Consider the following 16,484-nt stretch of genomic DNA (forward strand, 5'->3'; position numbering starts at 1 on the left):
CGCGCTAGTGTCCCTAGCGCCTCCTTTTCCTCGTTTGCACCGCGTCGCCTAATTTAAATACTGGATCGCGCGCACCGGCGAGGGGCCGGTGCGCGCGCCAGGAGAGCGGGCGTTAGTCCGCTCTCCCACGGACTTTACTGGATCGGGCTGAAAACCAGCTAAGCAGAGTCGAATATCACCCACAACATGATTTGCAATTTACTGCCCCATTTCGTTCTGTGACCTGTCAACATGACTTGTACTAGATTACTGCATGACTAACAAATATGCAGTTTAAAAAAGTTTAAATGTATACAGGAATTGTACATTTACTCTACAATGTCCAGTGAGATGAAGTATGTTGTCTCCCTAGCTTCCAAAAATGTAAGCAACTTAAGAGTCAGACAAAGGTCCATCAAGCCCAGCATCCACTCTCCAACAGTGGCCAGTCCCAGTTGCAAGTACCCATCAGATCCCATGAAGTAGATCTATTTCCTGTCACTTGTTCCCAGGTAGCGAAATAACTATCTTTAGTCTACCTGGCTACTAATGTTTTATGTACTTTTCTTCCAGGAACTTGTCCAAACCTCTTTTAAACCCCTTGTTCACATCCTCTGGCAACAGATTCCACAGCTTGATTATGCACTGAGGGAAAAAGTACTTTCTTGGATTTGTTTTAAATCTGTTGGTGGTTAGTTTCACGAGTGCCCCCTTGTGTATTTTTTTTTCTTATTATTAGTTGAAGGCGTAAATACCCATTCCACCCCACTCATGATTTTATAAACTTCTATCATATCCCCTTCTCAGCCATCTCTTTTCCAAGCTGACGAGCCCTAGCCTGGGTATTATTTCATCATAGGCAAGCTGTTCCATTTTCCTGATCATTTTTGTTCTCCTTCTCTGCAGCTTTTCTAATTCCACTATGTCTTTTTTTTTTTAAAGATGGAGCAACCAGAATTGCACTCAATGCTCAAGGTGCGGCCACACCATGGATCAATAAAGAGACAAGACTACGATAACCAATATTAATTTTGCTATACAGGGACAGATCGGGGCAGTTAAAAGCTAAAGAAAATGGAGAGCCAAGAGGCAACTTGCACCGTCTATGCATGTTCAAAAGGGTAATATGTGGCTCAGACAGACAATACCGGGACACTTAGGGGAGGCTTTTTAGCAACATACTGCCCAAGTGCAAACATTGGTCCAGTTTTGTCACAGTTTTGTCACATTTTCCCTACTGTAAACATTGAGATATTTCATACATAAAGCTGGAGCAATTTTTTATACTGGGACAAAACTGGAGTGAATGCTTGATAAATCTGCCCCTAAATATCATGGAAAGGAGAGGATAGCAATCTGATTTTACAAGAAAGGAACATCCAATGGGACAGATTTTAAAAGCAGCGCGCGAGCGTACATGTGTGCACGCGCTACCCGGCGCGCGCACATGTACTGCCGATTTTATAACTTGCACGAACAAGTTATAAAATCAGGGGTCGGCACGCGCAAGGGGGGTGCACAATTGTGCACCTTGCGCGTGCCGAGCCGCGCTGCCTTCCCCGGTTCCCTTCCCCCTAGCCTGACCTTCCCACCCCTTCCCCCTAACCTTTCCACCCCAGCCCTACTCTAACCCCCCCCTCCCGACTTTTATTTTACCTTTTGCACCTGCCTCTTAAAACAGTAAGAAAAATGGAAATGTATACCATGTGGTGACGTCCCACTCCCTCGCTAATCCCTACCCCTTTTTTCAAATTTGTTCTCCAACCAATTACCCACCTGATGCAAACACGCCCACTCACCAGTATCAGCCCACCCCCACCCTGGACTCCCCAAGATACAACATAATCCCTCGGAGTCTAGTGGATCCACCACCACCTCCCCTTTCACATAACAGGAATCCCTGGTGGTCTAGGGACCCGCCATACCCAACCTTACCTTAAAAAGGTAACTAGTGGTTCAGCAGTCACCCGGAGTGACCCTAGACCCCAGGCCAATCAATGTCATTTTCCAAAATGGCGCTACCAAGCCTTTGCCCCCATCATGTGATGCGGCAATGGCCGGCCAGCACCATTTTGAAAGATGGCATCAACTAGCCTGGAGCCTAGGGGCGATTGGGACCACCACTGGACCATCAGGATACCTTTTCTTAGGTAAGGAGGGTCCAGGGAGTGAGAAGGGTGGCCCTAAACCCCCAATAATTCATTTTATGTGAAAGGGGGGTATGGCCACTAGATTACCAGTGATTTTGTTTTATGTTGGTTGAGGTAGTACGGAAGTTGATACTGGGGGTTGATTTGAGGGCATTTGGTTGGGGGCAAATTTGAAAAAAAGGAAAGGGGCTTGACAAGAGGGTGGGGCATCGCTGCACAAAATTCATTTCTATTTTTGATACTTTTTAAGGCTGCGCTGCCTCAACAGGCAGCAGAGGGGTGGGCAGGGATTTAACCAGACTCCTTGGGGTCGGATTTTTGCACTTTAGGAGGTAACTGATTTAGGGCTGCTGCAGACCCTTTAAGAAGCACCCCATGGACATCAGAATGCGCATTAGCATCCCAATGCCCCAGAGATCAGTTAGCTACAACACTTGTTTTTTTGTCATAATAATGTGGCTTGCTTTTCTAGAGGCAAGCCGTGTTATTTTATTAGCATAGGATTACCTATGCATTAGTTGCTTTGCATACATGTGGCAATTTTATGCATGCAAATACATGCCAAGCACTAATTTCAATGGAGGGCAGATTTTTCATCAAAACTTTGTGCAATAAAATCCATTTTTTTTTCTTTCCTATAGGGAAACATGCCAGTTCAGGTTAGTTGAAATGTCAAGGAAGTGATATCAGTGAGCATTTTCAAAGTTGCCTTGCCATTGGTTGCCCAACTGATTCCTATAGGGAAAAACTGCCTGTAATGTTTAATGATGTCCTTATTGCACAGAAATTAATGCACTGAACATTGTCAGAACCACGTGCATATTTCTGTTCCAAAGAAGGAAACTGAGCATCAGGAAATATTCACACTTCCCTTAGTTTTTAACCCTCACTTTTCCTTCTTTATGGAATTCTCCCACCCCAGACAGCATGCATGTCCATGCCAGCCAGGAAGGAAGTCTCTCTTGGTCCTTTGGCTGGCAAGGATCTCCTCGGCTGTCTTCCCTCATCGCCTTCACAGCACACCCGACCCCTGCTGGCATCTCCTGAGTTACAGCACGCAGCTTTGCATCCTAAGCCAGAGCAGCGTCCCTCTCTCGTTTTCTTTTTTTTGGGGGGGGAGGGGATGGTTGTTTTTTAAATTGAATTTTTGTTTATGGTTTGCCGTTTGGTTTTAAATGTATTTTGAGTTAGGGACAAAGCTGTCTTCTTGAGGCCAAATTTATATATATATATATATATATATATATATATATATATATATATATATATATATATATATATATATATATATATATATTTATTTTTTTTTTTTTTTACAAAACTTCACATTATCTCTAGTTTCCATAACCTTCCCTTTCCAAACAGGAAAGAAATGCATGGATTCCAGGAGCAAAGTATTTTTTGCATGTTTCTTTCACTCCCTGCAGACGGTGATGCAGTTATAACAGGCTGAAAAGTGATCCACTGACCACAGTATCCCTTTTACGCTGGCATGTCTATGTTGAAAAGTTGAAATCAAGAAGATGGAAAATGCAATTTAGGGATTTTTTTTTTACAACACATATGAAAACTAAATCAAACTGACCCAAGATGAAATCTCAATTATGTTCTAAGGATGAAGGGACTTCAGCAGCCTGAAGACTGACTGACACAATCCTTGGAGAGTTTAATTAATGGAGCGGCGTGCTGTTAACTTTATTCCCTTCTAAAATTAATAACTGACATTATTTATTTGGCAGGTTCATAAAGCAGTTGGGGGGAAAACTGTAACTATGACAAATATCAGAGCTTTGCAGTGAGGGCGGAGGGTGTTCGTTTCCTCTCTGAAGTATTTTTCCAAAGGGACACAACTTGCTCAGAGCTCTTGCTAGGGGGAAGCAGCTGGCAATCTTTGAGATGGCAGCCAACAAGATTTGCATGTAATAGGTTCGGGCAGGCAATGCAAAGGAAAATTAGTTTCTTACCTGATAATTTTCGTTCCTGTAGTACCACGGATCAGTCCAGACTCCTGGGTTTTGCCCCCCCTCTAGCAGATGGAGCCAGAGCAGTTATCAAAACAAACTCCATCTATAAATAGGCTGGTGCCACCTACAGTTCGGCAGTATTACTCAATGTCAAAGTAAAATGGAAAACTCAAAACCATTATAACTATATACAGTAAAAGAAACAAACCAGTCCACTGAACCCTCCCAGGACCTGAACCTTGAGAACCACTTGAGGACAAAATTCAGAATTCTGCCAATCTGAAATAAGATAATATATAAGAACCGAGCGGACTCTCCCTTTCTCTCATGTCTGAGATGGGCGGGATTCTGGACTGATCCGTGGTACTACAGGAACGAAAATTATCAGGTAAGAAACTAATTTTCCTTTCCCCGTACGTACCCAGATCAGTCCAGACTCCTGGGATGTACCAGAGCTTCCTTAATTGGGATGGGATCTGGAGAGGCCCGCTCGAAGCACTCCCTCTCCAAATCCTCCCACAACTGGAACCTGAACATCTAGTCTGTAATGTCTTGCAAAAGTATGCAAGGATTTCCACTTAGCCGCCCTGCATATCTCCTGTGATACCATCTGACACTCTGCCCAAGACGCTGCTTGCGAACGAGTAGAGTGGGCACGCAGACCCGTAGGAAGGGATCTACCCCAAAGGAGATAGGCCGAACTAATAGCCTCTTTTAGCCAACGAGCTATAGTAGTTTTGGATGCCTGCTGTCCACGTTTAGGACCGCTCCACAGCACAAAGAGATGGTCAGACACACAAAACTAATTGGTAACCTCTAGGTAACGCAGCAAAGCTCTGCGAACATCAAGCTTCCGCAAGTCACCAGCCAAAGGATCCGAACGGTCTAACTCCGTGAAGGCCGGCAGATCAACCGATTGGTTGACATGAAAAGAGGAAACCACTTTTGGCAAGAAAGATGGAACCGTCCTTAAAGAAACTCCCAAATCCCAAATCCGCAAAAAGGGTTCCCTACATGAAAGTGCCTGGAGTTCCAACACCCTACGAGCCGATGTAACAGCCACCAGAAAAATCACCTTCAAGGTAAGAACTTTTAGAGTCGATATCTTCAAGGGCTCAAAAGGTGCCGAACAAAGAGCAGTGAGGACTAAATTCAGACTCCATGACGGATAGGGATGCCGAAGTGAAGGATGCAAGTGTTTTGCTCCCTTACGAAAACGAACTACATCCGGATGTGCAGCTAACGCTATACCCCGGACGGATCCACGCAAACAACCAAGCACCGCCACTTGCACTCTGAGGGAACTACATGACAAACCGTTAGACCGGATTATAGAAAACACAGAATATCTGACACCGAAGACCGGGTAGGCGTGACCTCTCGGTCCAGACATCAAGTCTCAAAAACTTTCCATACGTGAGAAAACTTTCCATACGTGAGATTGGTAGAAGTCTTACGCGATCGGCTACTAAAGCCAGAGAACAGCCTTTGCCTTTCAAAAGCCATGCCTCTAGACAGAAGCAATCAACTTGTTCCAAACAAATAGGCCCTTGATGCAGCAGGTCCGGGAGAACTGGAAACCTCAGTGGGCCCTCCACGGCAAGATTGAGAAGGTCCGTGAACCAGGGACGTCTCGGCCATTCTGGAGCTACCAGGATGACCTCCGTTGATGGATCTTTATCTGCCTGAGCACTTTGCTGATCAATGGCCAAGGCGGAAAGTTGTACAGAAGAACCTCTGTGGGCCAAGGCAGCACTAGGGCATCTACCCCTTCTGCTCCCGTCTCTCTCTGCCGAGCATAGAACCGTGGAGCTTTGGCATTCTGAAACGTTGCCATGAGATCCATGCTGTGCGTGCCCCATGCGTCGTAAATGAGTTGAAAAACCGCGTCCGACAATTCCTATTCCCCGGGATCGAGACGGTGATGACTTATAAAGTCTGCCTGTGCGTTGTCCACGCCGGCGATGTGAGACGCTGCTATGCTTACCAAATTTTGTTCTGCCCAGTTGATCAATTGTTGAGCTTCCATTGCCACCAGTTGACTTCTGGTTCCTCCTTGGTGATTGATGTATGCCACCATGGTCACATCATCTGAGCGAATTCTGACCGACTTGCCCTGGAGGAGAGGATGGAATGCTTGCAATGCCAACCATACCGCCCTGGTTTCCAGTCGATTGATTGACCAGAGAGATTCGATGGGAGACCAAAGTCCTTGTACCGATTTCCATTGGCATACCACTCCCCAACCAGAGAAACTGGCATCGGTGGTGACCACTGTCCAGTCGGGCACTTCCAGGGGAACTCCTCGGACTAAACTGTCCGTCACCAACCACCAGTCGAGACTGGATCGCACTGCCTCCATAAGCGGCAAAGGTAGATGAAAAAGCTCGGAGACTGGGTTCCATCGGGAAAGCAAGGCAGATTGTAAAGGCCTCATATGAGCAAAGGCCCAGGGTACAAGTTCTAATGTTGAAGACATCGACCCAAGAACCTGTAAATAATCTCTGACTCTGGGTAGATGCTTGAGCATTAAACCTCTTACTTGGACTTGCAGCTTGGAGATGCGTTCCGTGGTAAGAAAAACTCTGCCCTGCTGAGTGTTGAATAGAGCACCCAAATACTCCAATGACTGAGTGGGCTCCAGTCAGCTCTTGGCGAAATTGACCACCCAGCCCAGCGATTGCAGGAGCTGAAGTACTCTCTGAATCGCCTCCCGGGCAAGCGCTTTCGATTTTGCACGAATCAGCCAATCGTCCAAGTAAGGATGCACCAGCAACCTTTCCCTGCGGAGATGGGCTGCCACCACCACCATCACCTTGGTGAATGTCCTGGGCGCTGTGGCTAGACCGAAGGGCAGAGCCTGAAACTGAAAATGCTGATCCAGTACCGAAAACCGAAGAAACCTCTGGTGGTCTGACCGAATGCCTATATGAAGATCTGCTTCCGTGAGGTCTAAGGATGCTAGAAACTCTCCCTTGCGCACCGAGGCAATGACTGACCAAAGCGTCTCCAAGCAAAACTGGAGGACCCGGAGACATCTATTTAATTTTTTCAGATCTAGAATGAGCCGAAAGGTTCCCTCTTTTTTTTGGCACTATGAAGTAAATGGAGTAACAGCCTTTCCTTCTTGCCTCCGGAGGCACTGAGACGATGGCCCCTAGTTGCAGAAGTCATTGCAAAGTGTCCTGCACAGCTCTTCGCTTGGTTTTGTAATCGCAGGGAGAAATTAGAAATCTTATTCTTTCCCAGAGATTGGATCATATCTTCCAGGTCTTTACCGAAAAGTAGTTTGTCTTTGAAGGGCAAGGACCATAGCTGTGACTTGGAGGAGACATCCACCGACCAGTTTCTCAAAAGAGGAGCCTACGAGCTGAGACAGCTGAAACCATGGATCTGGCCGATGTATGCAGTAGATCATGTAGTGCATCCGCGCTGTATGCCACCAAAGCTTCCAGGCGACCTGCCAGGGCCGCCTCTTCATCCGATAAGGCGATGTTAGCTTGCAACTGCTGAATCTAGTGGAGACCCGCTCGTAAGGTGAAATTGCTGCAAATAGCCGCATGCACTCCCAGTGCTGAAACCTCAAAAATCTTTTTAAGTTGCACCTCCAAATTCCTGTCTTGCAGGTCCTTGAGTGCTGTAGCTCCAGTAACTGGGATCGTGGTCTTCTTGGTAACAGCTCACACTGCAGCATCTACCTTGGGTACTCAAAGCAGCTCTAAAGCATCCTCTGGCAGAGGATATAGCTTGTCCATGGCTTTACACAATTTCAATCCCAGGTCCGGGGTATCCCATTCCCGGAAGAGCAAATCTGTAGCCGAGAAATGAAAGGGAAAGGAAGAAGCAAGGCCTCTCAGACCCAGCAACACCGGATCCATAGCACCCAGTTTAGATTCCTCAGGGGGACCTTCAGTGCCCAGTTCAGCTAAAATAGAAGGAATAAGGGGACCCAACTCCTCCTTTCTAAAGAGGCGCACCACCTTAGGGTCATCCCCTTCCGCAGCATGCGCTCCACGCATTGTGCCTTGGTGCTGTAAATCAGGGTCTACATCCACCCCCTGTGGGGGCTTGGGCAGTAGGTCTAGATCATAATCCTGACTAGAAGTATCTGTAGTAATCTGGGGAACCCCTGACCGGGGACGTTTAGGCTGAGCAGGCTCCGCACCTCCCTTAGAGTTAGACCGTTTCTTAGCAGAGGGCTTAGATCCTTGAGAAATGACCTTTTTACCAGACTGCAGCTTCCTTTACTTCCTATCCTTGTAAGCTTTATGAAGCAATAACAAAAATTGTGACAAAAAAGAGGAAGAGGAGGAGTCAGAGGCCCCCTCGAGGCTAACCTCCATTGCAGGGGAATTAGGCTGTAAAGGTTCCCTGTCCCTTGGGAAACCTTGCTGGGGAGAAAGAGGAGGAGGTAAAACCTCATCCCCCAGCGCTGCACTAGACACAACCCTGAATGACTGGAAAATGGTCCCCCGTTCCCAGGCTGATCGGGAACTGATCAGCCTCAGAGTGAATTGCAGCAGATGTCCTAATCGGGACTGGGGCAGACTTTAATTTAACTAGTTTTGCCATTTTAATATATATATTTTTTGGTTCCCGACAGCCCCTCCCCCCCCGGGATGCAACCCGAGCAAAGGCCCTCCTTGGAGAGCCGCGAGCAGACCGACCCTCACACTTGGCAAACGGACGAACGCGGCATCGAGTCGTGACAAGAAAATAAAGACAAAATAAATTAAAGAAAATTCAATGAAAATTCAATGAATAAACAGCAAAACGAAAGGCAAATACCGCGCTGCGACAGGGAGTGAAGGAGAGAGAGCCAGCGCGGGAGAAAATGAAAGCAAAACTTTTTTTAAATTATAAAACTTGCCCGGCAGTCGTCCAAGTTGCTGATCCCTTTGGGTGGAGTGAACCAGGCTCCCCGGTGTCACACCCAAGCTGCTAAGTAGGGTCCTCGACCCTGTGAAGCAGCTGCCTCAGACCAGTGGGGGATGGTTCTCTCAGAACCTAACGACCACCTGGGAAGCTAACGACCACTGGGCTGCCACAAGCTCCTTTCTTTTATATATATATATATATATTTTTTTTTAATTATAAAACTTGCCCGGCAGTGGTCCAATGTGCTGATCCCTTCGGGTGGAGTGAGCCGGGCTCCCTGGTATCGCACCCAGATGCTAAGAAGATAAGTAGGGCCCTCGACCCTGTGAAGCAGCTGCCTCAGACCAGCATGGGATGGCTTTCTCAGAACCTAATGACCACCTGGGAGGCTAACGACCATTTTGCTGCCACAAGCTCCTTTCTTTTATATTCTTTTTAAAAAGAGCTGAAATAATCCAGAAACAAAAGACAAAAAAGTCCCCTAAACTAACTAAACACAAGATAATCAATTTAAGCACACAGCCCAGACTGTAGGTTTGGCACCTCTCCCATCTGCTGGAGACAGAAGAATACTGGCGGACTGTAGGTGGAATCAGCCTATTTATGGGCGGAGTTTGCTTTGATAACTGCTCTGTCTCCATCTGCTAGAGGGGGGGCAAAACCCAGGAGTCTGGACTGATCCGGGTATGAACAGGGAAAATATTTTAGCAGTGCAGACGCTTGGCATGTATTTGACTTGGAGGGGCAAGGGGTGAGCTGTTCATTCAGCACGCTGAACATTAACTTGCACTGTGCAAATGCCTGCCCAGCAGTGAAAGGCAGAATGCCGCTGGGCAGTACAAAAAAAAGTTTCTTTACCGAATACACCTTCAACAGTTTCCCCTATCACATTGCTGCAGTAAGGAACTACATCTCTACCTCTAGTCCTAGTACCTGAGATGGTGAATAGTTCAATGTGAAGACACCGCAAGAGACAGTGTTTTCTATTTATTCCTTTTTATCAATAAAACTATTGGTTAGCTTTTAAATGCATGCTCCTGTTTAACTTCTGAGAAAGGCTCTTTCTCTGATGAATGGCTGCATGTCTCCGCATAGCCTCTAAAACATCTGCTCACATTTTGAAAACAACAGGTGCTGTGTTCACGTGTGCTGCCTGCCATCCATCACTTGGGACGACTTTGAGGGTTTTTTTTTGTTTGCTGACCCAGAGGATGATGGGGATGTAGACCACATTTAATATTTGGGGGATAAGGAATGCAGGAATAAAGACTTGTCCAACAACAGCTGTAACCAATGGCCTGAGATTTTAAAGCAAGAAACATGTGTCTGATGCTGAAGTAGACATGCCCAGTGCGGATTTGATTTTCAGAACTTACAGTTTGCATGTAAGCGATGTTTGATGGCAGGAAAAGCAAATGAGCAAAGACTAACAACCCCCCCCCCCCCCCCCCCCAGCAAACGCTGTATAAGTTAACTGGAATGTCACGTGCGGTCTCATCGCTGGGCATGTGTTTTGGGCACAACAATCTATCACACTACGGTATGAAGAAAACAAAAGGGAGAAAAGAAAGGATAGCAGGAGAGATCGTACAAGGAAGAGTATATATATATATATATATATATACACACACACACACACAATACAGCATCTGGAATTTACAGTGCGTGTAATGACTGGATCTATGCCAGGCCTTAAGCTCAGTTAGGAGGCCAATTCCTGACTGAGAGATATATTCCTCACCAACACATAAGCACAGGGTTTTATCTGGAGCATGCTGGAAATATGCTCTGTACCTGCATGAGATTATCCTTGTTCCATCCTGGTGAAACTGCTCATCTGCGTACAAGGAGGAAGAGGAAATCGTGGTCGCCAAGGACGCAGCTTCAAACAAGGACGGCGTGCTGGGCACTAGGTCGGGCCGGTGCCTTGAACTTAAGGCTGTAGAGGAAAGAGATTAAGGGCTCAATACATTCTGAATTTCATAAATGCTCTCCTTTGCCCTGGGTACACTTTAACCTGGGTTCTTTGCATGTGCCCTAAGGCAGCTGTGACATCCATGGGCTTTTTTGTCCTTCCGTTCCCTGCCAGCCCAGAATTTCTGAAGGAACCTTTGCAGGGCGTTTCCCTTTGAAAATGAGCTTACAGGTCCACAGCTACAAAGTACCTATAGACCTGCATATGGCACGTGGAGACTAAAAAGTTCCCCTTGCTGCATATTTTTTAATCCTAAAATCCAAACTTGTTTACGGATAGCAAGGCCTGGAGCTGCCCAACCGGAATAGACTAAAGTACAGAGAACACAAACATAGATCTCCACCCTGGCGACAGTGATGACAAATAATTGGGCAAGCTATATAAAAGACACACTTTACACTTCAGAAATCAGAAGTATGCCTCAGTCCCACATGGGCCATGCCATTACACATAAACAAATTTAGAAAGAAATAAATCAAATTACTTAGCTTTTAGGAAAAAGGCAAAAGCTGGGCTATTTGCATCTTAGTGGTGGCTGATCATCTTTGATGGAAGTGACTGCTATGATATTTTTATTGTCTGCTATATTTGACCATGTGCTTATTTTATTGTATTTTTGTTTATTTTTATTGTAATTTTTACTTTTTATTTTGTTTTATATTGGTTTAATGAGGTACAGTGCTTTGGCCAGATCTCAATTAGTGGTTTAAAAGAATTTAGAAAATAAATAAATAAACACAGACTATGGCAGCAGACAAGGACCATAAGGCCCATCTAATCTGCTCAGTTTGCCTCCCCATTTTGGTTCTCCCTTCACATCTTTTGTGCTTATCTCATGGTTTTTAAAATTCTTTTATTACTTTTGACTCCACTCTTTCTGTGGAGAAATATTCTCTAATGCTACTCCCTGTGAGCCGTATATTAAGACCTCTTTTTCTGCGGCACACTTTCCTCTGAAAATGCTTGATGGCTTGTTCATTAGTTATGCAGAGGTATTTGGATGTCTCTATCATATTTCCCTTGACTCTTCCCTCCCTTCCAGGTTAAATGCCATAGGGCTTTTGGTGTAGACTATGCACCATTTTGGTAAGATCTCTAGACTGCCTGTAATCTGCCTACATCTTTCTGGACATTAAATTAAAAAAAAAAAGCAGTCTCTTTTGTAGTAGTTGCTGCAAAAGTTAAGTCTGCAGCCCAAACAAGGATAAACGTCACCTGTCTGAAAAAGAGGAACCCGTAGGTTCATTTTAACCAAAGTGAAACCACAGAAAAGAAAACCTGCATTCAGTGAGAGGGGGATCGCTGAAACTGATCACTTGTGGGGAGGGTCCCTCATTTTCTAACCTTTATTGATGACCTCCCAGCCGGGTTTCCCCTGGATAAATCTGCGCAGGCTTACAGTCTATTGACTGACATACACATTTACTGTAGCATGAATATTCTCTTTCTGTATTTCAGGTCAGAGATGGATCGGCCAGTTTACCTTCTTCGTCAAGACTGGCAAAGCTCTGTCCTTCCGCCAGCCTCTGGCTCTTCTCATCTCTCCTCTCCTGATTATTAGTGGACAGGATCTCCTGTGAGGTGGACTTCAGAGCTGGAATTGAATTGCACCGTCTCTTGGAAGGGGAGGACTTCACAGCTGCACAGGGGAAAAAGACCAACAACTTGGGTTCCTCTGAACAGCCTTATCAGCTGCGCCACTCTGTACTGGAGCTTTGTATCTGCGCTCATTTTGTTTTGGAGACCACCGGGGGGGGGGCTGAAATGGAAGTTCCTCTCGTAGAATGAGGAGGAGAAAAAAAATGCTAAGTGCTAATCCTGGCATTTAAGGAGGCATTTTAACCCTTTTTTTTTTATTAGTAGTAAAATATAAACCATCTGTTCAAGTGAAAAGCTCATCAGTGCTCTAGCAAAAAAGACCTTCTTTATACAGGTCCATAAATACAAAAGGATACAAAGCCATGGTTGAAGAGAATGCTTAATCCGATAAACTGTCAGCTCTGTAATGCGTCCTAGGGAATATCTCAGGCATTATAACAGCAATTGCTGTCATTCTGAGAACCACCGTAATGGGATTTATAACAACTGTGCAGGTATAATAGTGGGGGAGGGGTTCAGGACTGATGCTTTACCATGAATGTGGACTGCAGAGGAGAAAAATTAATCATGTCGTCTCAATTCCACCCTACAGTAACCCCGGACTGTTGATGTCACATCAGATTTGAAATGCAGCTATTAAAACTGTACTTCTAAGAGATGAGAGATCAAACAAAGGCCAACAAAAAATATGGAAAGCTTCCCAGAAGGAATTTGAATAAACAGGGCAATACATGACGTCAGGATCCTGCAGTTATACTAAATTTAGGGATGACAACATTAGTCATAGAATGTGACGCAGATAAGGACTGGAAGGCCCATCTAGTCTGCCCATTCATGATGCAATGTTGCATTGCTGTGCTCTTGCGATCCCGGCAAAGACAAAGGATGGATGGAGTGAGCCTGGAGTGGGGGGAAGCAGAAAAGGCAATTTTAGGTGTTGTTTTTTTTGTGGGGAAGGCCCGGGCGGGCAGTGATCTGGTTTTGGAATTGTAAAAGCTTATTTTTATTTATTTATTTATTTCAGAGCTTTTATATACCGGTGTTTAGCAATTAGCCTTCACCCCGGTTTACAGTTGAACAACTTGTTACATCGAAATGACATTGGAACAGAATAGAACAGATATTTTACAATTGAACGATATATGCTTATTGATGAACGATATATGCTTATTGATCAACTATAACATTTTAACAGAGTGATAATAATAATAATTTCTAGCAACAAGCTAATAGAACGGTGTGTATGGCCTGAGGGGGGGATTGGGGTTTGGAGGCGGGAGGATCAGGTCGGAACGGGAGGTGGAGAGAGGAGGGAAGAGAGGTGAGGTGGGGATGGAGAGCAATTGGTTAGTTTAGGGTGAGTAGTTGACATGGATATTGGGTGTTGTTCGAGGTCTGTCGCTTAGCCCACGCCATCTCTGAATGTTTGGCTGAATAACCATGTTTTCAGTTCTTTAGGTTTTGGCCACATTAATGGCCACATTTTTAGGTTTTGGCCACATTAATGGGACAGCAGAAATGGGAGGGGTGGCCAGGAAGCCCACAACTTTTTTTATTTTTATGGTGTGCTACTTACTCGAAAGATAATCCGGGTAAGTAGCTAATTATATGGCCGCTAGCTGGGTTAGCCAGATAACTCAACGCCTCCCCGGAACGCCTCCCAAACTCCCCTTTTTATCAGCTATAATTTAGAGGGATAAGTGGCTGAATATGCCACATTTGCCATTTAGACGGTTAACCTTTGAGGACGTACCAAAGCACAGCTACCACTGCATGTTGGTTGACCTTGCCTACCCTTCTTGGGAGCATAATGGAACTGTACCGCCACTCTGTGCCAGTCAGCTTTGTCATCTCATCTCTCTGACCCATTACCATTCTGGACAGATCAGCATATAAATTTCCATACCGAGTCCAACACCCAAGCCCTCCATTTCTTTTACCTCTACTGCGGCACATGAAAAGAGACATTTTATTAGTTCCAATAACTGGCTCTTAAAAGTACGTGTGGCAGCACTGATCCCCTCTTCCCCCTTCAGGGGCTGTGAATGCTGACTTCACAGCATCCCCCAACTCCGCCCCCCCAGGGAACGAAAGACCTGAGCAGGGAATCAACCCAGAAACTCCGCCCTGCCAATTAGCCACCAGGTCAGCCCACATCTTCAGACCTACCCCCTCCAAATGCAGAGGCAGAGACCTTTACACACTTTGCTGACGGTGCCTGCTCAACAGCATTAAACATACTTGGCTGTTTCAATGCCTACAGTCATAATTCAGTCTATTGTGTGCTCAAGTAATGAAACTGCCGTTTTAGTCCCCTTATATATGTGAAAATAAAAAGCTAATACCTAAAGTTGTTTGTTGCCTTTTGTTTCTATTTTGTGATGAATAGACAGAACTTGTCTGCTCCGTTATACTGCAAAGGAGACTTTCAACAGGAACCAGAAAATATTCTGGTGTCAGTAACAAGGCAAAATAACAGGCCGATACAGAAAAACGCGCGGGAGAGCAGCATGCGCACAGGCCACTCTCCTGGGCATGTGATTCAGGAGAGTGGCCTACACAAATTAGGGCCCGCGGTAAAAGGAGGCACTACGGACACTAGCGCCTTTTTGACAGGAGCGGCGGCTGTCAGCAGGTTTGACGGCCGACGCTCAATTTTTCCGGCGTCGGTTCTCAAACCCGCTGACAGCCATGGGTTCGGAAAATGGACGCCGGCAAAACTGAGCGTCCATCTTCCAATCCGCGAGCCAATTTAAAATTTTTTTTTTAATTTTTACTTTTTTTTTTTTACTTTTGGGGCCTCCGACTTAATATTGCTATGATATTAAGTCGAAGGGTGTACAAAAAAGCAGTTTTTCTGCTTTTCTGTACACTTTCCCGGTGCCGGCAGAAATTAACGCCAGCCTTTGGGCAGGCGTTAATTTCTGAAAGTAAAATGTGCAGCTTGGCTGCACATTTTACTTTCTGTATCGCGCGGGAATAACTAATAGGGCCATCAACATGCATTTGCATGTTGCGGGCGCTATTAGTTTCGGGGGGTTGGACGCGCGTTTTTGACGCGCTATTACCCCTTACTGTTTAAGGGGTAAAGCTAACGGGTCGAAAACGCATGTCCAAACCTTGGCTAACAGTGCGCTCCACCAGATCGCACTGTACTGTATCGGCCTGTAAGAGAGAAGACAAACCATGAAGTTAGGTTGTCCAGCACTGATTAGATCTAGAGGTGCAGCTCTCTCACATGGAGACTATTGCAGATTACAACAGGCAGATGATGCAGGTTCTGAGTAACTACAAAATTGTTACTAGTGGTGATATCCACTGAAGTTAAAGGCTATTATGAAATTATGCCCCCCCCCCCCCCCCAAAAAAAAAAACCTTGTTGAAACTCCAGGAGAACTATAGGTACACAGGCTCATTACTTGCAGACCTCCTGTAAAACGTCTGATTCTGGGCTGGAATGACTTGAACTTGCCTCCTGACTGCAACTGTCCTTAGTCTCCCCCACTATCTCTTCAGCATCCAGAAGGGCGGTCATACCGAAGCTTGGTGAATTATACAAAAGTCATCCTGTTTTTGTATGAGCCCCAGCACTGAATCTCTGCATGCTGCATGACTGAGCTCACTTCTTCTGAGTTAAGGGGCCCCTCATGTCCTACTGCAAATTAATGCGAGCAGAGCTGCCAAGTGAGCTGGGGGCACTTTGGGACCTGTCTGGGCTTCCTTTTTTTCTGGGCTCAGTCATTTCCTCCTGCTCTTTCAGTTTTCCAGCTCACTCGGAACTAGGGCTGGGATCCAGCACCATAAGCATTCATTTGCACCTATCTAGGGATATTTTTTCCTTATTTTTGTCCCCTCCCAACAGCCTTTATTCCTCTTTTTGTAGCAAAAGTCCAGGGTTAGGGGTCATGCACCAGGGCTACTTCCTGCACCCTCCAGCCA

At 45.6% G+C, this 16,484-nt stretch overlaps 1 protein-coding gene across 5 annotated transcripts in view; it reads right to left on the reverse strand.

Moving 5' to 3' along the window:
* Nucleotides 1-16,484, reverse strand: part of PIP5K1B (phosphatidylinositol-4-phosphate 5-kinase type 1 beta) — a 303,447-nt gene that overhangs the window by 34,966 nt on the left and 251,997 nt on the right. For all 5 annotated transcript variants that reach the window (XM_029612941.1, XM_029612950.1, XM_029612975.1 and 2 more), the window contains 2 exons: nt 12,430-12,585; nt 10,766-10,910 (listed from right to left, as the gene is read on the reverse strand). In XM_029612941.1, coding sequence (XP_029468801.1) covers nt 10,766-10,910; nt 12,430-12,585 — 301 coding nt within the window. The remainder of the gene's footprint in view (nt 1-10,765; nt 10,911-12,429; nt 12,586-16,484) is intronic.

This window comes from Rhinatrema bivittatum, chromosome 1 (genome assembly GCF_901001135.1).
Source record: "Rhinatrema bivittatum chromosome 1, aRhiBiv1.1, whole genome shotgun sequence".
In the NCBI taxonomy this organism is placed as follows: Eukaryota; Metazoa; Chordata; class Amphibia; order Gymnophiona; family Rhinatrematidae; genus Rhinatrema; species Rhinatrema bivittatum.